At 47.4% G+C, this 22992-nt stretch overlaps 1 protein-coding gene across 4 annotated transcripts in view; it reads left to right on the forward strand.

The window, feature by feature from the left end:
• Positions 1 to 22992, forward strand: part of MYO1E (myosin IE) — a 451378-nt gene that overhangs the window by 391030 nt on the left and 37356 nt on the right. For all 4 annotated transcript variants that reach the window (XM_069222075.1, XM_069222077.1, XM_069222074.1 and 1 more), the window contains exons 20-22: positions 13 to 127; positions 5042 to 5211; positions 12596 to 12741. In XM_069222075.1, the coding sequence (XP_069078176.1) occupies positions 13 to 127; positions 5042 to 5211; positions 12596 to 12741 (431 nt within the window). The remainder of the gene's footprint in view (positions 1 to 12; positions 128 to 5041; positions 5212 to 12595; positions 12742 to 22992) is intronic.

Here is a 22992-nt window from a genome sequence, read left to right on the forward strand (position 1 = left end):
CATCTTGTACAGCTGTTCCTGCTGGAGGAGATGAGGGAGAGGAAGTACGACGGCTACGCACGGGCAATCCAGAAGGCCTGGCGGAAGTACGTGGCAAGAAAAAAATACGTGCAAATGAGAGAACAAGGTAAAAATACTGTTTTGTTTAGTGCTGCATGACAGCTAAAAACTGCCTCAGCGATCTTGAGAAGGTGGCAGTGCAAACCTATAGAGGTTCTTTGTGCAGTAACTGCTTCAGGCGGTTCCATCAGCATCTCTAAGCTGGCTGCTGAGGTTTGAGGGACACGTGCCTGCAGTGCAGTGCTTAACTTGTGCGTGTTGTTTCCGGTGCTGAGCACCGGCACTTATTTTTGCGGGCCGGGGCTTATTCTTCTGCCTCAAGCATTTGCTGCGAGCTCTTGTAGCAAAACACACATAGTGAAAAGACGGGGGAAGAGAAAAGCGAAAAAAATGTCACAAAGTTCGAAAGCAGAGAGCTGCAAGAGTGAGCTGGAGGGGCAGGGAGTAGATTACAGAGGCCTGAAATGTCTTCAGGGTTACCCTCCCTCAGTATTCCGTGTTCGCACGTTTTATTTCAGCAACCACGTGTTTCAGAGGAGAGCTTTGAGCACTGGCACGTTTTTATTTACAAATTAAGCACTGCTGCAGTGTTTGCATCTAACGGGTTACAAACCTACATTAATGCATTGGAGAGGACCACACTGCCACAAATATGTTTGTATCATGTCATAATTCAGAATTTTCTCAACCTGTACATATTGCTCAAGTTTAGAAGCGATATGTATCTTGTGGGGGGTTGATCCCATAGTGATTGGGGAGCACTCATGATCCCACTCACCCTAAGGAGTCGTGCAGCACAGAACAGAAGAACTGACATGATTTTATTCACCTCTATGTACTTTTCACTAAGAGTTGGACCGGAAGAGAAAATGAGCCCAGGCACCAAAACAAAATCGGTCCCCATTAATTAAATAGAAATCTGAAAAAGTGGCCCGTGTTTGTAAAATCGAGTAGTCTTTAAAGACACGATGTAGAAGTATTTTTGAAGGTACGAAAGACAGTATAAATTTGAGCTTGCTGCAGGCAATGTTTTAATACCAGGGATAGCAAAGACCAGTTATGTAGAGCATAAAAGAGCCCAGCAAATAGCCAAAACAATGTTCCACACACTGCCTTGTGAGCAGTGGCGGCCTGCAGCTTTAGGAGGGAGCGGGGGGGTGGGCGGGAAAGCACGCAACACACACACACTCATTCTTTCCGTTCATTTAAAAACATCTCACACACTTACATCACACACACACTTACCTTCAGCCTCGGAGGTCCCAGGAGGGTTGGGACTGCTGCCTTCCCTCAGTAAGACTGCTGACCCCACCCCACTCTGTGACGAAGTGTCACTGATTGACACTCGCCCTGGGCGCTTCAGGGCTTAAACCTGAAGCGCCCAGGGCCGAAGTCAATGGGTGACGCTTTCTTTGTCACCCAGGGGAGGGCCTCGAGGCACCTTTGCTGAGCCGGGGAGGTCACGCCCACAGGAGCTGTGACCGCCTCAGCCCAGCAAAGTTCAGCTTAGGCAGCCAGGAGTCTGCGCAAATCGCGTATGTCTGCTCCTGACTGCGTGACCTGAACATGAAGAGTGTTTGTCAGGCTGACCTTTGCTAAGCCTGACAGACACTCTTCATGAGGGGCAAAAGGTGGGGGGGCATTGCCCCTCTGCCCTAAAGGACGGGCCCCGCCTGCCTGTGAGACCAGTCCTACAGGGAGTGCCTGATTTCCCTGTAGGCCAGTTAACCCTGGAACACTGACTGTGTTCTTCATCCAAATGTCAGCCTGAGGCCACACTCCTCAACTGTGATGACAGATACAATTAGATAGAGTGAAGAAATGTTAACCACAATTTAGTTTCTCCAAAGCAGGTTGCGTTTGCTGCACAACCAGAGTTTTGTATAGATATATTTAGAAACAATATTGTTTATCCAAGTCCTGCTCTCCCTTATGCCTTTTGTTCCCTCCCACAGTCAGTTTTTTCAACCAGAAGTTGAGAGCGTTATATGGCGGTGTGGGTTTCTCCTAGTGGCCACTCCATAATCATCTGTGAAAATTCTCTTGAAATTGGTCACTGACATTATGATTGTACTGGAGAGGTTGCTGTCTCCAAAATGCCCAGTGCATTGATTCATACTAAGTCTCAGAGGTGAACTACAGATGCCAGATAACTCTGCGTTTGGACAGGAATATTCCCTGAATGATGTACAGTTGAGTTCCTCTGCTTTGAATGCATAGTATCTGGTATCCTGGGTTGTTATTTGGGCCCAGCTTCAAACTAATCCAGTGTGTGCATGAAGATTTAGGCTTGCCCCTTGACATGAGCGAGGTCCTGCGTCAAAAGAAGGGTGCACCAAGCATGCCCTAATTTGAGTGACAGTGAACTTCCGTCTATTTCATAAATCTAACATGCAAAGCGGTGGTGGCAGAAAACTGTGTTTTATGACTCAGTAATTGTGACAAATCCCTGTTATTTGTGTCACTGAAGTGGAGGCCTTCTGGCCCACTTGTTTAAAGTTCTGCTTCCATGTACTAACACAGATCCTGGCACTAACATTCCAAGTACTTGTTATGCATGTGGATGGACATGCACATAACATGTATGAGTGAACCAGAGTAATGGAGGACTGTGGGTTCTATTTTGAAAGCCCCTGGCTGGTTTCTGTGCACAGGCTGAGGCAAGGTTGTCTTCCCAGACGGTAAAACTGAATTGCTGCCATTCCTGCCATTCGGTAGTTGATGAGAGTATAGGGTGGGACTGCAGTGCTATTGTTCGGGATGGGATAGGTCCTTTAGGTGAAGTCAGCCTTTTCTTACTTGCCTGCTCACTGCATGCAGGACAGTCAGCATCCCAGTGGTGAGGGGGCATCAGCTGGAGGCTGACCTTAATGGAAGAGGCAGACTCTCTGGCCGGACGTGGCTTGAAGCTAGCCATTTGGTAAGAGAAGGAAGGAACCTGCCAACCCTGCAGTATTAGATAGGTTGCTGTCTCCAAAATGTCCAGACCACTGATGCAAAGAAGGTGCCCGTGGTTGGCTAGAGAGACCGCATACCATTAATACTAAAATATCTACATTGACTGCTTTTTAAGCCATTGGAATTCCAAATGGTCATGAACTGTATTTAAGACTAGAAATTAAATAAGGCCAACATAAATTAATAACCACATGTTTTACCATCCTGAACTCCATCTGTGCTCATCAACCCGAAATATTTCACAATTTCCTAGGATGAGGTGACAGTCAAGCATAACAGGAGAATTCTGTCCTCTACTTTTTTCATACCTCAAGGTAGACTTGCTCAGTTTTTGACATTTGTTGGTCAGCTAATTTCATAAATGTATAATTTATGATACGGTTTTTAGTTTCTATCAAAAACCCCTGCAATGTTCGTAATGCACAAAGTTTGCAATAACATGTTTGCAAGGCAAGGAGATGGATCCTTTCTGGAACTGGGATTAAATACAAAGACCAGGCTTCCGTAAGGAGAAACTGTCATGTAATCAAGAATCAATGAAGCTCTTTTGAATGTAAGTTGAGCAGTTTTTGTGATGCATATAAATATCTAGACACATGATTAAAAGCTTTCCAAGCGATAGGAGGGTGTTAAAGTGCGGACTATTGTCATTGTGTGCCCACCTAGTGCAAAGACTTCAGGCCTGCGGTTAATGGTAGCAGCTCTAGCTGGTGATGTTCTGGTGATGGCAGTAGTCTCCTGGAAGAGGAAGGGCTGGATGTTTTGCCACAGTTTTCTACCTCACTGACAACATGCTCAACTTAAGATTGACCCTTACACAGTCCCACCCTTTTGAGCAGCGTTTTGGTTATTGGGGGCCACCCATAGCCTACCCATAAATGGGAAACACCCGGAATGACGACTCCTAAACCACAAAGTCGTGGAAAACGAAAGCGAAACAACGTTTTCGTTTTCCACGACTTCCTGGTTTTCGGGCCTTAACCACGCATGTGTGAACCACATACATGCGTGGTTAAGGCACAGAAGAAGGGAGTCGACGAGGTGAAGGAGGTGGTAAGTTGGCCTGGGACTGGGGCTGTTTTTTCAGGGGTGGGGGGCTCGGAGTGATTAGGGTTTAGAGGGGGAGGGAGGTCAGGGTTTAGGTTTTAGGGGTGGGTTGGGGTGCTTTAGATTTTGGGGTCGGGTGGGGACTCAGGGTATTTTTAGTTTTTTGGGGGTGGGGGCTTGGGGTTATTAGGGTTTAGGGGGGAAGGGGATCAGGGTTTAGGTTTTAGGGGTGGGTTGGGGTGCTTTAGGTTTTAGGGGAGGTGGTTGGGGTTGTTGTGGGGGTGGGGGGGTTGCGGTAATTTGTAGGGGCGGGGTGTTAGGGGGGACGCATGCTGGAACCGTGCATGCTGATCACCAATGCCTTTACCAGGAATGCCTTTACAACGAAAAAACGTTGTAAAGGCATTCCTGGTAAAGGCATTAGTGATACCAACGAGGTCGTTGTTTCAAACTTGTTGTTGAGCCATGGGTGGTTGAAGTACTTGTGGTTTCAACATATAACCCCCATAAATGCATATTTTTGCCCACGCCTATCACTACATCTTACTTGAGTTTCGAAACATGATGTTATATATGTTAAATGTAAAACAAGGTGAAAACATAGAAGTGGGTTATAAAAAACTAATGCTGTGTTTCAATTGCTTTACGTGCCTATGTCACAAAGTAAAAAAAAATCCACTGCAAAACTGTCTTCTGCAATGCTCTAGTAATTTTTTTGTGTTGACAGAGTACTTTTATCTATATATTTGCTTTTGATTTATGGATGTATGGCACAAGGTTGAGGGGGAATCCTCCAACCTCTTGGCTGCAGATCACCCCCTTTCCCATGCTACCATTACCACTCCTGCCTCTCTCTTACCCCAGTCCCCCCCACACATGTACCCCTCTTCTTTTCTATACTGCTCCATTGCATCTGCGCTAGGTTTGTGCTTGATAAATCCAAATACATATCTATAAGACTCCACTTTCCTTTTAGCCTCAGATCTCTTGCTTAACAAGAAGGAGCGGCGGCGGAACAGCCTCAACAGGAACTTCATTGGAGATTATATTGGGATGGAAGAGCACCCGGAGCTGCGCCAGTTTGTGGGAAAGCGAGAGAAGATTGATTTTGCAGATACAGTCACAAAGTATGACAGAAGATTTAAGGTATGCTATTCTAAATCAAACAGAAAATATTCAGCTAATGCTATCACACAATGAGAATTTCTGTTTTAACAGCTAAATGCCAAAAATTGGTACACAAGGCCAAAATTGTGCTTTGCTAGATTTTGTATATAATTTTGCAGATGTCTCACTGCCTTTGCTTAAACACACAAATCTCAAAATGATCCAGCATTTCCCACAGTGCCACCATGATCTTTAATGCTCGTGCTATAATTTCAGATGCATTCCTCTTTGGAGGCCTGTTGGGACAGAAAAGTCCCCTTGCCCTGAGTGCCTCAGTTGCAATGATATCTGGATCCTTGGTACTGATTATTTTAGTCTTGCGTGAACACAGATCATGCTTGTTTTGCCATAGCATCAGCTTGTCTAACAGATTGCTTTTTTGTTGGACTGGAAGGGGTGCCCAAAGTGCTACCCCTCATGGTGGTTCCTTTACCAGGAGTTAAGTAACACGAGAACAGTGGGTGGCAGCATACTGTGTAGTGAACAGGTCTTTTACCTGTGCCACTGGGGTGAGGCTTATAGGCCCACTCATGTAAATTGTAACTGCTGTGAGCTTAACTCACGCTTGGCCTACATCAGGTTAGTATGTAGCGCTCTACAGTGGATGTGTGGGTGCATGTGTGTGCTGTGTGCCTCTGAGTGGTACAATACATGTAGGACTCTGAGTTCCATTTTGGGAGGCCCAGGGCTGACTAGAGAAGCATGAGGGGGTAGAGGATTCCCCTCAGACAGATTTGTGTATTGCTGCATTCTTGAGAGCTGGGTAGGGCACACACTGAAGGAAGGAGAGCCACTTCAGTGGGTGTTGTTTAATTCAGGGAGAGGTCACTGGAAAGCGGCCTGTTCATATCTTTGGAAGGAGATGGAGCTTATATGAGGGCTGGGGCCCTTTGATAACCCTTTGATGTACACATCAGTGTGACTGACATTCAGTTGTGAGCCTCAGGGTCTCCAGTCATTTCTGTAGTAAGAGCTATTTTTGTTCAATTAAAATCATCGGAAGCTACTAATATTAATAATGTTGTAAAAGTAACCATAGAAGACAAATTTACATTAGTGGACACCGCATGCAAGATTGTCAACAGTGATCACCTCAGTGCATCAGGCAGGGTTACTATCAGTTACATAGAAAAGACTTTATCAAATTGGAGTGCCTACACATCAGTTATATATAAGAGCCATAACTGCAATGCCCCTGGCACTAGCATAATAATAGCAGTAATACTCTCCCCAACTCAACATGATTTATCACTCATATATCAGCTTTAAATACATTTTACAATTTCATCCATTTTTTCCATACATCAGCTTCTGAAAAAATATGAAAATACACACATTTTCCCCACAAATACATGCTTTTCCGATTTGGTATTGATATTTTAATTAAACCAAACAAAAAACGAACAGACACTAAATCACATTTTTCTTTCTGGAAATGGACTATGAGAAGGGGAGCTTGAGGCCCCCAAAACTAACAACTACCAATCAGCCAGTTGGGCTGTATGTCAAGGAGATGAAGCTCTGCAGGACTTCTACCTGTGACCACGACTAAGGGCTAATGTCTTCCAGAATCCCAGCTGGGTGAGGGGACATTTCCAAGGGAAATTGAAAGCCACGTGTCCTGGAGCACCAGTGTCTGCCTCCTTGCCAAGACCAATGTGCCCTTGAGGAAGAGGAGAGCACTTAAAGAGAGCGAGGTCCATTGGGAGAACCTGGCGAGTGAATCCCAATAGGGAGATGTGAAGAAGCGGCTTCACCAATCTGGCCGTAGCCGATGTAAGAGTGAAGTCGGTAGCCCCGTATGCCAGAGGGGGCTAAGTGAAGAGTGTATTACTGCTGTACAGATTAGGCTGAAGCCCGTGCTGAGTAAAGTTGGCAACTAAGTATACCAGAAGGGAGCGCCATGAAGAGTGAATTACTGTTGTGCCGATTGGGCCATAGCCTTTGTGCAGAGTAAATCTTCAACCCTGGATGCCAGAGAGGGACCACGTGAAGAGCAAGGGTGGTCTACTGGTTATGCTGATGCTGAGAGGGATGGCCGCCACGGTGACCGTCAAGAGGCCGGGCCCCAGCTGAAGCATTGGAACATCAGCAACTGAAAGAGCAACTTAGAGTATTACTGGAGGGAGCGCCGGCAACAACTAGCCGCTGCCCCTGCAAAGCCAAAAGTGCTACTTACTGCTGGCAGCCGCTACAGACCTCCACAACGCCTGCGCTCCTGGGATCTCCGCTAGAGCAACCCCTGTGGGAGTGGGTAATCACAGGGCTGAAGGATTCAGGGGAACTTCTTATGCTTTGTAGCTCACTGGGCGTTGGAATATTTTTGACTTAAGAAGAGTCAGAGTGGGACTGCTCAGACTCGGACTTCTAGTGGGGCCTAGCCTGAATATCACCTTTTGTTAATAGGGAACAGCCTCTACTAATAGAGAGAAGGAATTGGGACTCGGGGACCTGACTATCTAACACTAAAGTACTGAACTCAAGGGGATTGTGGTTATTATTTGTGTATGCCGTATTTTACTTTGTTTTGATATATAAATACTCTTTGGTCATAAAAACTTTATTTGACTGGACAACCATTTTCTGTTGACGTTGGACATATTTTGAGTTGTGAGCCTGTATGCGCTCCTTGCATCTACCTCCCCTGAGATTCCTTGGACTGCTCGACCCACTGTACTACTGAGAGTCCGTGCTGAAGGTGTAATTGGCCCAGTTGCTCAGGACTGATACGGGCCCCGGGACATCAGGAATAAAAGGCCTCAACCTCTATGATTGGGCCCAGTCATCTCCCGCTTGCCCATGGCCCTCTGAAAGGGGTTCTGACAAGACCTTGTTCACATATCCATCTACGCATGTGAGTTCATCTTACTTGTGCAAATTCTTGATTTGCATGAGCAAGTTTGCTCAGAAAAAGTGTACTTGCACTAATAAAGTGATTATTTTATGTGTGAAGTGACCCCACAGTAGTGTAGAATAGCACATAAGCAATGCACATACGTAAATCCTACTCCATGGGCACGGAGTGGGTCTTTGCTGACAGGAATGCCTAGGAAAAGGTTGGGAACAACAAACTAAAGGGTTTGTTGAGTATTCACAAACGTTTTTGTGACCCATTTCCGGTTTCCACTCTAGAAACGGTCTGAGAATTGTTTTCTTGTCAAAGACGAGAGTAAGGGCCTGAGTTTTAACCCTTCAGGGGCTATGGAATAATTATTTATTATATAGGCGCCTCAATTCCTTTCAAAGATGGGAATTAGAAGGAAAATGCCCCCAAAATCGACGGAGAAGCAGAGGCTTCTTCGTGGGAAAAATACTTTTCCTCTGAAGAAGAAAAAAGGCAATAAAAAATGCACAAATGCCAGGGTGTACCCCATAACACAAGTGTACACAATGTACAACAGCACGAGGTAAGCACTTTACGTAGTCACAAGTGCAAATCCACAATTGATTTCCCGGGCTATGCCTGCACATCTTTGTGAAGTGCTTATTTTTCTGCGCCTATGCGATGTCGTAACCCTGTGGATGCAGATCTTTTACGAATCAGGATGCGCCTTATAATAAATCAAGGCTGCTTTCCTGCAAATTTGATTCAGAGGATCGTACTCTGAAGCTTGCAGAACCCCTAAAAAGACACCATCCTTGTGGTTTTTGGTGCCCACAAGGGAGCCCAGCTTATAAACCACGCAACCTTTTTCCAAATAAATTGAGCTTAAAAAGTGATATGTGCACATCTGAGCAGATATGTGGGAGCTGGTCTAGAGCAGCAGTGTCCATTCTGAAGAGAGATGGCAGGATTTGTGCAGATCAATGCCAGGCGTTATCAGACCTGTAGCAGTTTGTAAATGACCTCGTTGAACCCATGTGCTGCACCATTTTTAGCTGCCATTTTTATTTTCATTGCTGAACTCAGGCATTTTCTAATGCATGGGCTACCTGTGCAGTGCTTCTCCTGCTGCACACAGGCTCAGTTTCCCCAGTTGGAGCATGTTTGTAATGTGAGGAGAAGCAGTCAGTAGGTGATGAACAATGTAAACAAAATACAATGTCTTGTAACGCATAGATGTACTAAACTCTTATTGGATGATATAACAAGAATGCCATTTATTTATAATAGTTTTGAGTACCCCCAGGTTCTGCACTTACTTGCATTATGAGCTATGCCCAGATTCAAAGCTTCATTAAGGATTTGTGATGACTTCCAGGATACAAGTCGCACACCTTTTGAACCATCTTTGGTTTTCCTTCCGCCTGCTTTACCGTGAAGCTGTGTTGGTGTGACCTCAGTGCTTTATCCTTCTAACACCAAATTCCAAACTACTTCAGTCGTCCCGATCTAGCCTCTAGAGAGGGTTGTCACAAAAATAATATTTTACTTTTTATTTTGCATCTCACAGCACTGTGAAGCATAGGTTTTATTTTGTAGGTCAATAAAGTCCTAATTTTATCGATCTTGATCCCGCCATGCCAGCGTTCAAACTTGGGACTTTACCCTTACTCTATGCAGCAGGCATATTATTGAATTGAATTTTCAATCTGACTTGTTTAGTTATTTACTCACATTGGGGCCCGATTCTCAAATATTTAAAATTCATAAATTCACTATACTCCAACTTGTGTGGACATTCTCAATACTATATCACATGAAGTTGGTGGAAAAAGGCATGTGTCATAACATGATTTCCCCTCTATAGTGGGATTGTTATCGTTGTGGACTTCACATCCTAATATTGCTGTATTATTCTAAAACAGTGCATTTCACCAAATGGCTCCCAGTTCACTCTCACTTCGGCTTCCGATAGGAAAAAAAGTGAAACACATTCCACTCATTAACAATTGGCACGTTTAATTCACAGTTCGAAGTGCTGGGTTGAGAGACTTGCTGTCTGTGTATTCCCACACATTTACCAGGGATGTGCCTCTGAATTGTTGCAGCTTTTCAAGTTTTGATGCTTACACTCCGTAACGCGTGCTTTATTATCATGTTGTCTGATTTTAAACACTTTTATACACGTAATTAAGATCACCAGCCTCGTCTGTACCCCTACCCAGGAAGATTACATCTGCTGTATAGTTAATGTACAGAAGGCCTACAAATCAAAATGCTAGTCTCTCCAGAAGTGACTATGCGGGTATTTTTTAGCGTGAGTGCCTTTTGGTGAGCTGAAAGCCTTTGGGAGCTGCCAACTACAATTAATATGATCTCACGCATTTGCTTTTCATACAGAGGCAGAAGCTATGAAAGTCATTCGTGTAGATTAATTTAGCATGCCACAAGAAAAATTGAGCGATTTTTGTCCCCAGAAATTAAGTATGTGGAGTTAGAAAATTAAACTTGGTTACATAAAAAAGTTCCCTTGAAAAACACAAAAAAATAATCATTTCTGACTTGAAAATGTAACTTTGTAACTAAATACATTGCATATCCATCACCATGACAAATTTAAAAAAATCAATATGTGACCCAAAGAAATGCACTATTTAAAAGAGGAAATTGAATCTTGATGAAATGTACTTTTTCTACAAACAAGAGGGGAATCTCCCTGAAAACGTGTTATTTTGTGAATCTATACCTGGTGGGGAAACTCCTCTAATCACATTGTTGACAATCAATATGTGTCGTAGATTATTAACTTGAAGAAGAAAGAAAAAATACCTGTAGGACTGGGATACCGATACCGATTATCCCAAACAAATTCTAATTACATTTTTGTTTATTTCTATAAAGGAAAACAATCTTATCTGAGGCATTTAAGAGAACACACTTCACTTGGCATCCAATATTTTTCATATTTTTCAGAATCTATACAGTAGGAAAAATTTATCGGAACCTTTACTTCTGTTAACTTGCTCAGGACCACGTAAAGAAATGCCCGGCTGGCGTGCATGTTCCTATTTGCCTAAACAGATTAAAACAAGAATTATAATGCGAGCAGTTCTTAAAATACGGGTTTAAGATTATATGCCTACTTGCAGAAACTTTGAAGTTCTCAAGAGATTTAAAAAAATAATAAAATTCGCCATGACCTACATGAAATCAACCATTTGCCTTTCATCTGAGAGCTAAGGAAGGGGTCTCCTATAGGTGTGTCCTCCACCAGCAGTGCCCGGTATGTAAGACAAAAGCAAAATGTCTAGAAATTATGCAACTAGTACAACTGGTTCAGCTGCCCTAGTGCCCTTGAACTGATGGGATCCAGCTACTGCTGCACAGCAAATTGTGTTTTTATGTGCCATCTCACATGCACTCTGCCGCTCTGTCTGTCAGTCTAAGTCACCACGCCACCCCTTTTGCCTTGAACTGATTTTAATGCCCTGTGCCAATCTACATATACCATGGTGGCTTTAGCCCCTCTGCCAGTCTGCGCTTTACCACACATTGGGGGTCATTCTGACCCTGGCGGCCGGTGGCCGCCAGGGCCACCGACCACGGGAGCACCGCCAACAGGCTGGCGGTGCTCCCACGAGCATTCTGACCGCGGCGGTTCAGCCGCGGTCAGAAGCGGAAAGTCGGCGGTCTCCCGCCGACTTTCCGCTGCTCGGGGGAATCCTCCATGGCTGCGGAGTGGGGATTCTGACACCCCCTACCGCCATCCTGTTCCTGGCGGGTCTCCCGCCAGGAACAGGATGGCGGTAGGGGGTGCCGCGGGGCCCCCGTAAGAGGGCCCCGCAAAGTATTTCAGTGTCTGCCATGCAGACACTGAAATACGCGACGGGTGCAAACTGCACCCGTCGCACCCCTGCAACTACGCCGGCTCAATTCTGAGCCGGCGTCCTCGTTGCAGGGGCATTTCCTCTGGGCCGGCGGGCGCTCTTTGGAGAGCGCCCGCCGGCCCAGAGGAAATGTTAGAATGGCCGCCGCGGTCTTGTGACCGCGGTGCGGTCATTTGGCGGCGGAACCTTGGCGGACGGCCTCCGCCGTCCGCCAAGGTTTAAATCAGGCCCATTGTGTTTTGAGCTACTCCAGATTTCCCCATACTAGTGTATGTGCCCTTTGTCTCCTAGGGGTGGGTAGGAGTATGTGTAGACAGTTGGTAGGAGACATTTACTTTCCATTGATAGAACCGTTCTGTAATGTTTACTTTCTATGGCATTTTTGATCTGTTTCATGAACATTCTGTACTAGAAGAATACATTTAGTAGCATACGTCTTGCATATATTTTCCAGTATGTATGTTCTGTAATGTACATTCTGTATATTCTTCAGTCACACACATTAAAACGTTTAGTAGAATACATATTTTCTACCTAACTACTTTCTGCAGAATATACATTCTACAGCAACTTTTAAATACATCTTTGTCAGTGTAAATAATGTATGTTTAGACAGTTGAACCTGTTCATTATGTGCATTGCCACAATTTAGGGTGTGAAGCGTGACCTTGTCCTCACCCCAAAAGCAGTGTACCTGATTGGCCGGGAGAAGATGAAGCAGGGTCCTGAGAAAGGCCTTGTGAAGGAGATACTGAAACGAAGGATAGAGTTGGAGAGAATACTTTCTGTGTCTGTAAGGTCAGTACCTGTCTGATGTTTGTAGAAGACATGTATGTTATAATGTGTTAGCTGTGCAACACCCCCAAGCTGGTTCACAGTAAACTGCCCTTACTACCAAAAAAGTTCTAATTGCAAAGTTAGAAATATTGGCCAGACTCCACAACTAACTTCAGTCCATGTGGATGCATTTACAAGTTAGAATGTTAAGTTGCCTAGACTGTAGTTGCACCTCCAGACATTTTAAGTTGTTTAGGTGGACAAAACTTCTCAGTATGCGGTCCCAAATTCCAGCCATTGACAAACATGTTCGCTTTGCTAGTGCTTGTTTTTGAAAAGGCTTCCAAATAACTACACAAAATACCAAGTTGCATTGCTAATTTAAAAACTGAATGTATCTGATAGAAACTTCTAGTTGCAGATTCCTTACCTTAGAATTTTCCCCCAGGCGTCAGACTGGATCCGGAGATTTTTTCTTTGAGAAAAAACCCTTGAGCGTCAGTAGGTGGTGTCGGTTGACTCCTCGCGTATTGTTGGCGTCAAAGTCGCCGTGATGACATCAGGGGTAGTACATAGACGCCGTCTCAGCGCAGTGACGTAAATTATTTTCTTTCCACGCCGCACGCTGATTCGGAGCGAGCTACCCTGGTCTCTTTTTGACCGATTTCGACCGTTTTGTCGAGTTTTTTTGGTTCGTCGATATGTCCCCAAAGACCAGTTTCAAGCCGTGCGAGGACTGTCACCGCATGATGTCGGTGACGGATCAGCATCTGGTCTGTTTTTGGTACTTGGAGCGCTACCTCAACCCGAAGTCATGCTCCGAGTGCCGGGCCATGCACCCAAAGGCCTTGAGGGAGCGGTCCCTCAAGCTCATGGAGGCCCGGCGCTCGACTCCGCGTAGGCCCCTTTTCACTCAAGGGGAAGGTCTCGAGACCGCACGTGGAGCCACCACCATTCTTCTTCCTTCAAGTCTTCGGGCACAGGTAAAAAGAAGAAGTCAAAGCGGTCCCGTCACCCTTCACCTTCACCCCGTTGCTCGGCTGATGCGACGCAGGAGGAGCATCTATGCTCGAGGCCTCCATCTTCGGAGCCTGCTTCTGGGTCCACTCTGCACTTCCCCGAACTTCCGGGAGCGACCCCTACCAATTAAAGGAGTTTTATGAGGCCATGCGGCTAATTTTTGGGCCGGCCGACCCCAATACAGCGCCTTCAGGCTCATGGGGTTTGGTCGACTGGCCTTCGGGTTCCACGCTGGCGTCTTCAGCTTCAGCCACCGAGGTCCCCTCAAGAGGATCCGCACCGACGACGGTTGTACCACTGAGGCCTTCCCCAGTGCTGGTTCGATTGTCGACGCTCCCACCATCAACGTCAACCGATCCTCATCCCAGACGACACAGAGTTGGAACGGTGTCGACCGACGCCGTCTCTGTCTTCAATGGGGCCTACTCACCCCAGGTCGGATTTGGACCCTTTTTCTTATAGATACTAATTCGGGGAAGGATTGAGGGGTCCCTGGACCCTTATGAATACCAGGAAGACACTAATTTGGACTGGGCACAGAAGTTGGCCGAGGCCAGTGGCCTGGACACTTCTCCAGACGCTGGCATGCTGTCTCCTCCTACCGTGGCTACGGCGGAGGGAGCGACTTATTCTATGGTGGTCAGTAGGGTGGCTGAGGTCTTTGGCCATGAGCTGCCTACTGTTCAGGTCAGGTCAAATCTCCTGATGAAGGTGCGTCAGACAGGGGCTTCCACATCTGAGCCCCTTCTGCTATTCAATGAAGCCCTCACCGATGTCCTCTTGGATACTTGGTCCAAACCCAACACACGGACTCCTGTGAACAAAACTATTGCACACTGCCATCGGCCCGCCCCGAATGACCCTAACGCCTGAGAGTCTTGTCATCCAGGCTTCCTCTTCCTTGGGCGCATTCCCTTCCGCACCCCTGGATAGGGAATTAAAAAGGCTAGAACAATTTGGGAAGAATATGTTTTCTTCCTCCGGTCTCACGGTGCCATCCGTGAACACTGCATGCCTTTTGGGCCACTATACCCACTATCTGGGGGATACGGTTGCGCAAGTTCTGCCGCAGATACCCAACCTGTCACCGATGGGCGAGATGCGGCAAAGTTCATGATCCGATGTGGGTTCAACTGACTTTAGGCAGATCGGTTGCAATGACGGTGGCCTTGAAGCGCCATACCTGGTTGCATTTTTCGGGGGGTGTCCAGCAGCCTCTTATGGACATGCCCTTGATGGCTCGCGTCTCTTTGGAGACAAGGCGAACTCAGCCTTAGAGAGGTTCAAGGACTCCTGGGCTACGGCTCGGTCCCTTGGCCTTTCCGCTGCCCCTCGCCCCCAACAGTCCGCCTTTCGCCCCTTTCGTGGCCACGGAAGGGGCTCCCTGTCGTGTCCCCAACCCAGCCACCACGCCATCGATGCTGTTCAGCCACTGCGTGGCCGGGGACGCAGAATCCCACATGGGCGTGGGACCGTAAACCAGAGGTCTGCCCCGTCCACCGCTGCCCCCGCTGCAGCCTCCAAACCCTCCTAGTCTGTTCCCTCACTCCAATCCAGTTGGCAGCAGGATTCGCCATCACCTGCCCACTGGAAATCCATCATCATGGACAGGTGGGTTTTGCAGATAGTTTGAAAGGGCTATTCCCTCCCCTTCCCCTTCGAATCTGCCCCACCTGCCATGCTTCCCTCAGTCAGCCATCTCCTGAAGGATCATTTGGCACTTCTCCGCCAGGAAGTCGCACTCTTGGCCAAGGGAGCCATAGAGAAGGTCCGTGGGACAGAAGTAGGTCGTGGTTGTTATTCCCGCTACTTTCTGGTGCCGAAAAAGGAGAAGGGCTTGCATCCTATCCTAGACCTTCGGGACCTCAATTACTTCCTCAAGAAGGAGAAATTCGAAAATGCTCACCCTGGCTCAGGTCCTGTCTGCCTTAGACCCAGGAGACTGGATGGTAACGTTGGACTTGCAGGACGTTTATTTCCACATTCCCATCCTTCCTGCCCACAGACGTTACCTGAGATTCATGGTAGGTCATGAGCACTTTTATTTTACTGTGCACCCCGTCAGCCTTACCAGCGCCCCTCAGGTGTTCACGAAAGTGATGGCGGTGGTTGCAGCTCATCTGCGCCAGTTAGGGGTTTGTCTTCCCCTACCTCCATGACTGGCTGTTGAAGCAGACTTGCCCCAGAAAGTTGTCTCCCACTTTCAGACTACGGTAAACCTCCTGCACACGCTGGGGTTTACTATCTATGTGCCAAAGTCACAATTGACTCCCTCTCAGACACTCCCTTGCATCAGAGCTGTTCTGGACACAGTGCAGTTTCGAGCTTATCCTCCTGAAAAGCGAATCCAAGATATTTAAGCTATGATTCCGATCTTTCAGCCTCTGTCTTAGTTTTCGGTGAAACTGACTCTAAGGCTCCTGGGCCTCATGCATCCTGCTAGTGACACATGTCAGAAGGCATATTCGGGCTCTGCAGTGTGACTTGAAGTTCCAGTGGGCGCAGCATCAGGGAAATCTCTCCGACGTGGTCTAGATCTTGGGGGGGGTGGTGGGGGGCTGCGTAAGACCTGCAGTGGTAGCTTTTGAATCCACATTGGGTCCACGGCAGATCCCTCTCCCTTCCCCAGCCAGATCTATCCATAGTGGCAGATGCGTCACTTCTAGGTTGGGGCGGCCACATGGGAGAGGCAGGGATCAGAGGCCTCTGGTCTCCAGCGGAGTCTGGGCTCCATATCAATCTTCTGGTGCTTCGGGCAATCAGGCTTGTGTTGAAAGCATTTCTTCTCTCTCTCAAAGGGAAAGTAGTGCAATTATTCATGGACAATACTACCGCCATGTGGTACTGCAACAAACAGGGCGGAGTAGGGTCCCGGACCCTTTATCAGGAGACACTATGCCTCTGGACATGGCTGGAATATCAGGGCATTACCCTGGTGGTTCAACATCTGGCGGGGCTCTCTGAACCCCAGCATAGATGAACTCAGCCATCGATGCACAGCCGATCACGAATGGCGTCTCCATCCGGAGGTGGCACAAGGCCTATTTCAGCAGTGGGCAGATTCTTGGTTAGATCTGTTCACCTCCGCAGAGAACGCACAATATCAGTTATTTTGCGCATTGGAGTTTCCAAGGCGGCACTCGCTCGGAGATGCTTTTCGTCTCGTGTGGAACTCTGGCCTCCTTTACGCCTATACCACTTCTGCCCAGAGTTCTCAAGAAGATCAGGAACGACCAGGCCCAAGTTATCTTGGTGGCTTCCAACTGGCACGGAGAGTATGGTATCCAGAGCTATTGAGCATGGCCACCGATCCTCCACTCAGACTGCCTCTTTGGGCAGATCTTCTGTCGCAGCAACAGGGGACGGTTCTCCACACGAACCTGTTCAATCTCTGGCTTCATACGTAGAGATTGAGCAGCAGCAGTTGACGACTTTTGATCTTCCACCCGAAGTCTGCGATGTTATCTTGGCAGCCAGGCGTCCCTCCACCAAAACGGTATACGCCTGTCGTTGGCATAAATTTGTGGCATGGTGTACCAACAAATCTGTTGATCCCCTTTCTGCTCCTCTTTCTGAGATTATTTTGTTAATTCTTTCTTTAGCCCAGCAGGGCTCTGCTTTGGGCACCCTTAAAGTGTATTTATCAGCTATTTTGGGCTTTCTAAGATTACCTGATCAGTCCTCACTCTTTAAGGGGGTCATTCTGACTTTGGCGGGCGGCGGAGGCCGCCCGCCAAAGTCCTGCCGTCAGAATACCACTGCGCGGTCAAAAGACCGCCGCGGTAATTCTGAGTTTCCCGCTGGGCTGGCGGGCGACCGCCAGAAGGCCGCCCGCCAGCCCAGCGGGAAACCCCCTTCCATGAGGATGCCGGCTCCGAATGGAGCTGGCGGAGTGGAAGGGGTGCGACGGGTGCAGTTGCACCCGTCGCGATTTTCAGTGTCTGCTTGGCAGACACTGAAAATCTTGGTGGGGCCCTGTTAGGGGGCCCCTGCAGTGCCCATGCTATTGCCATGGGCACTGCAGGGGCCACCAGGGGCCCCACGACACCCCTTACCGCCAGCCAGGTTCTGGCGGTCAAAACCGCCAGAACCAGGCTGGCGGTAAGGGGGTCGGAATCCCCATGGCGGCGCTGCCTGCAGCGGATGCACCGCCTGCCTGTTGGCCGTGCATCTGCGGTCCCCGGCCCTGGCGGTAGTCAACCGCCAGGGTCAGAATGACCGCCTAAGTCTCCTTTTGTCAATCGATTCCTTAAAGGTCTCACCCATTTATTTCCTCCCACTCCATTTATCATGCCTCATTGGGACCTCAGTCTTGTCCTTACTTACTTAATGTGTACTCCCTTTGAGCCGATGCACAATTGTCCTTTACAGCTCCTCACTTTAAAAACTGTCTTTCTTGTTGCCATCACTTCTGCTCACAGAGTAAGTGAGCTTCAAGCTCTTTCTTCTAAGCCTCCATTCTTGTCTGTGGACCCTGACAAAGTAGTGTTGCGCACTATGGCGTCCTTTCTTCCCAAGGTTGTTACGCCTTTTCATGTAGGCCCGTCTATCACCTTAACTACTTTTTACACCCCCCCACAACCTTCCCATGAGAAGGAGAGACTCCACCGTCTGGACCCAAAAAGAGCTTTGGTGTTCTATCTAAATCATACTACAGATTTCCGGGTTGACGATCAACTCTTTGTTGGATATGTGGGTGCGAAGAAGGGAAGGCGGTGCAAAAACATACCATCTTTCAATGGGTACTTCTTTGCATCAAGATGTGCTACGCTTTGGCCAAGAAGCAACCCCCTGAGAGCTTGCGTGCTCATTCCATCAGAACAACTGCTGCTTCCCCTCGTTAGCACGCAGAGTTCCTGTCCTGGATATCTGTCAGGCAGCTACGTGGGCATCCCTGCACACATTTGCTAAACATTACTGCCTGGACAGTCAAGTCCGCCGGGACAGCTACTTTGGTCGTTAGGTCCTGTGGGATTTTCTAGTATGATCTTCGTTCGCAGCCCACCTCCGAGGATGGCATTGCTTGGGTATCTATTCTAAGGTAATGAATCTGCAACATGAAGTCTCTATCGGATGTACAAGTTACTTACCATCGGTAATGAAATATCTGGTAGAGGCATTTACTAGTTGAAGATTCTTTACTGACCCACCCATCCTCCCCGCTTGCAAACTGATTTCTAGGGACAGGGATTCCCCCTTCAGGTCCTTAGCTCTGGCGCACCAATCTCAGTGTTCTTAGCAGCTCTGCGCTTTGGCATGGAAAGTCGTTAAAAGAAACCGATGTCACTGCGCTGAGGCGGCGGCTCCCGACCTCCCACCCTCGGAGTCGACCAGTGCCACCTACCGAAGCGCAGGGGTAGTGCTCGAAGAAAAAAATCTCCGGATCCAGTCTGACGCCTGGGGGAAAATTATAAGGTAAGGAATCTGCAACTAGAATATGTCTCTACGAGATATTTCATTACCAAAGGTAAGTAACTTGTACTTCACTCCCAAACATGTTTGTTTTTACAGTTTTTTCAATGCTGCCTTTTTGTGGTTGAGGGTCGCCCTTTTTTACTTGATTTCAAACACGTTTTAGGCCAGGCTATTGAAACCTTTACTTGTAATAGAGGTATCACCCTTGTTCCGTATATACAATTCCCTTGATCCATCAACTTCCTTACACATAGATCCCTTCATTCATACACTTGTGAGTGCAAGTGTACCTTTATATGTTTACAACATATAAACATTACAACAAGGTCACTTCCAAACTTAGAAAAAGCAGTATTGTTTGCACCAACTAAACAATGCTTATGCCCTTAACGACCATACATCTTTCTGTTGAAACCAGTCAAATGTTTGTCTCTATTTCTTTTGGAGGGAAGAGCGGTGATGATGGGAGCTGGGGAGCATGGGCCACCCACCAGACTAAATTGGATACATTTGCGCTACCTTATGAAGGTGCAACTGGAACAAAGATGGAGGTCACGGCTGGCCCTGTTGAAAAGACTCGGAGTCAGATGAAATTGAGTTGCTCACAATCAAAGAGATTATGGCTGGTTCGCTGGAAACCAAAATAGATACGGTGTACATGAAGGTCACGCTGGTGGGGGCAGATCTCCACAACATGAATGCCCATTTGAAAGAGGAGGAAAACTCCCTTGCGGTCCTCCAGACGGAAACAGCCACTTTGCGGCGGCAAGTAAAAAATTTGATCATGAGCATGAACGTCAATTCACCGAAATGCCAGGGATAGCGGACGTGACATCACATGCCATTTGACCATTACTTTCACTCACACACACACACGATTACATATACTCACACATTCACACAAATGCACAATATCGCTCACATAAACACACTCTTACCCGCAAGCACGCACATAACATACATTGAAAACATTTTTTACTCACCACAGCTGCCTGGGATGGTCATATTCCAGCTAATTATACTCCATTCTTAGCACAAGCTGCAACTGTGTTCCTGGCACTGATTTTGCCACCTCTGAGGTCAGGGGACGCAAAGGTAGTTACAGGGGTCGCAAGGGACACGTCAGGGATCACAGTTGCAACCCTGGCGACCCCTAAATGATGTCCATTTCATGAGAGTGAAACTGGAAGACTATGAGGGTTGTTCAAGAAGTAATAATGCACATCTGGTCAGGGTCCCGGAGAAGGCAAAAGGCCCAGAAGCTGATCTCTTTGTGGAAGATTGCATTCTTACAGGCCTCCAAACTTGTGGGCTCTCAAAATTCTTCTTAGTTGAGCGGCCCAATAGAATTCCGAGCACCAGGCCTAAACCAAGAGCACCACCCTGCACAATAATCACCTGCATCTTTAATTTCAGAGACCGCAATGTGATTTTACAGTGCAAAGTGCCCCTCCAGTCAAATGTGAGCATACCATCATCAGCTTCTTCCCAGATGTTACACTCCGCCTTCAAAAGCTGTGCCTTCGTTTTCTGGAAGTGAAGGGTGCATTGCGCGATCAGGGTTAAAATACTCTTTACTGTTCCCGGCACCTACTACCAGTGGTGGCAGAGGGGAAGACCTGGCATTTCACTACCCCTGAAGTGGCATGGGAGTTGCTTGAGAGTTAGAGGCCGGCTGGAGGTGCAAAAGAAATAAACCACTCCAAACAACAACGGAAACTTCCTGAGGCCACAGACCCCCTGTAATGACTCGGGGGACAAGCTGCATGAGTAAAGGTCACCGAAACAACAAGCCCAGGAAGTGGAGCGCCGGCAATTTGGGCAGGAAGACTGGGCTGATGGAGCAGGATGATACAACGACCTGATGCAACATATGCTGGGATAGTGACTCAGAAATGGGGGCATTTTCACCTTGTTCCACCATCTTCCTCTTGTCTCTTTCATAAAAATAAGACACCAGACCGGCTGCTGACTCCGCCATGGCTGCCTATGTACTAGATGCTGACGGAAGACTATTGTTAACAGGTTCAAACTATGCCGGGGGCGGGCGAATGTTGGTGGTGGTTGCCACAGCCACCCTTGTTTTAGTATTAGTTGGGGGGCGAAAAGCACTCTGCAGTGTTGGCGGTTGGGCAGTTCCAAGTCTGCTATGAAGAGAGGCAGGGAGGGGGATGAAGTTTAGGGGTTTTGTTTGTAGTTTTGGTTTGTTTCAGAAGGTCCAGCTGCGTTGTGTTTCTGTTGAACAGACAGCAAAGACACACACATACAACAACATATCTCACAAGAAATGAGGATGGGTGAGGTCCGATTGGCCAGTCGAAGGCTCCTAAATGCAAACACATATGGGTGACCCTTCCAATATGTCCAACATATAACTCCTCTCCTGGTACTATAAATGGCCTAGGAGATAAAAAAAAAAAGAGGATTAGTGATGCAATACATCAGTCGTTTACCCACTATCATTCTCCTCCTGGAGACTCACAAGACAGACTGCACCTACTGTGCCCTAGACAGGTGGGGATATAGAATGGCCATACACGCAATATATGTAAGTCACTCCTGCTACTTGTCTATCAAACTTGGTCAGACACCCAGGGGCGATACGCAGGCCTGGGAGGGTGTAACAATTAATGTTTGTTCTGTTTATGTCCCGCATAGCCTTCATGACTCACTGTTGTCCAACTTAAGCTCCCTGCTGCTTGGGTAGTGAGACTGCTTTCCTCCCAGACCTGTTGGCTCCTCCCATCAGCTGCTGCCATATTTCCTTCCTCCCCTCGGCTGAACTGACCTTTGCATGCCCATAACCCCAACACACAACATTTTACTTTCCACTCAGGGGCACACGGGAGCCTCTCCTGAATTGACCATCTCCTAACCCTCACACATCACTGTCACCACTACTTGGACATCCATCATGTGGCCCGAGGCATATCAAACCACTCTCTGATTTGGGGGGCCTTCAGACTCCACAAGTAGTCGGGACAGTGCAACATTGTACTCAGCCCCTGGTACTTTAAGGTACAGGGTATTAAAGAGGGTATTATCGAGACCACAGACCAATACTTCACTGAGAATGATGCCTATATAGTCTTGCCACAGACTCTATGGGAGGCATTTTAAAATAGTTATTAGAGAGTAGAGTCTATCTCTGATATCAGGACACAGACAAGGTAAACAGGCTATACTGGAGACCCTTATAAAAGACTTGCAGGAGATGAAAAAAGACATTCTGAAACGTGACCCAACTGAAGCCCATCATGCCTTAACAAAACAAAAGCAATATAAAGATGAAGCCACTGATGCTGCCAAAGCAAGTCATAAAGCTACACAACACTGCCTCTACGAGGTGGGAAATAAAGCAGGCAAACTCCTGGCCTGGTTAAACAAAAGGTCAGGGATGGGCTGCTGGGTACTGGAGGTGCAGGCTGGCTTTTGAACACTGGTGAGAGACCCAGAGGATGTAGCTAATGCCTTTGCCACTTACTCCACCTAGATCTACTTCCTGATAGCCACCGCCGAGGTGGGCGACTAAAGGGAGCTCCTTGCCAAACTCCGCCTTCCAATTCTTGAGCTATCCGACAGAGCTCTCCTAGAAGAAGAGTTGACCGAAGCAGAAATAAGTCAAGCCATCCAAGATCCTAATCTGGGCAAGGCCATTGACCTCAATGGAGTACCATTCGAGCTGTATAAGATACTGGCCTCTAAACTAGCCCCTTACCTGCGACGCATGTTTGAGAAGAGTCACCGTTTTGGTTCATTGCCCAGAAACCAACGTCTGGCCACCATAGTGGTCATTCCCAAGGAAGGAAAGCCATTGGATGATTGTTCTTCATATCG

This window comes from Pleurodeles waltl, chromosome 3_1 (genome assembly GCF_031143425.1).
Source record: "Pleurodeles waltl isolate 20211129_DDA chromosome 3_1, aPleWal1.hap1.20221129, whole genome shotgun sequence".
Classification (NCBI taxonomy): Eukaryota; Metazoa; Chordata; class Amphibia; order Caudata; family Salamandridae; genus Pleurodeles; species Pleurodeles waltl.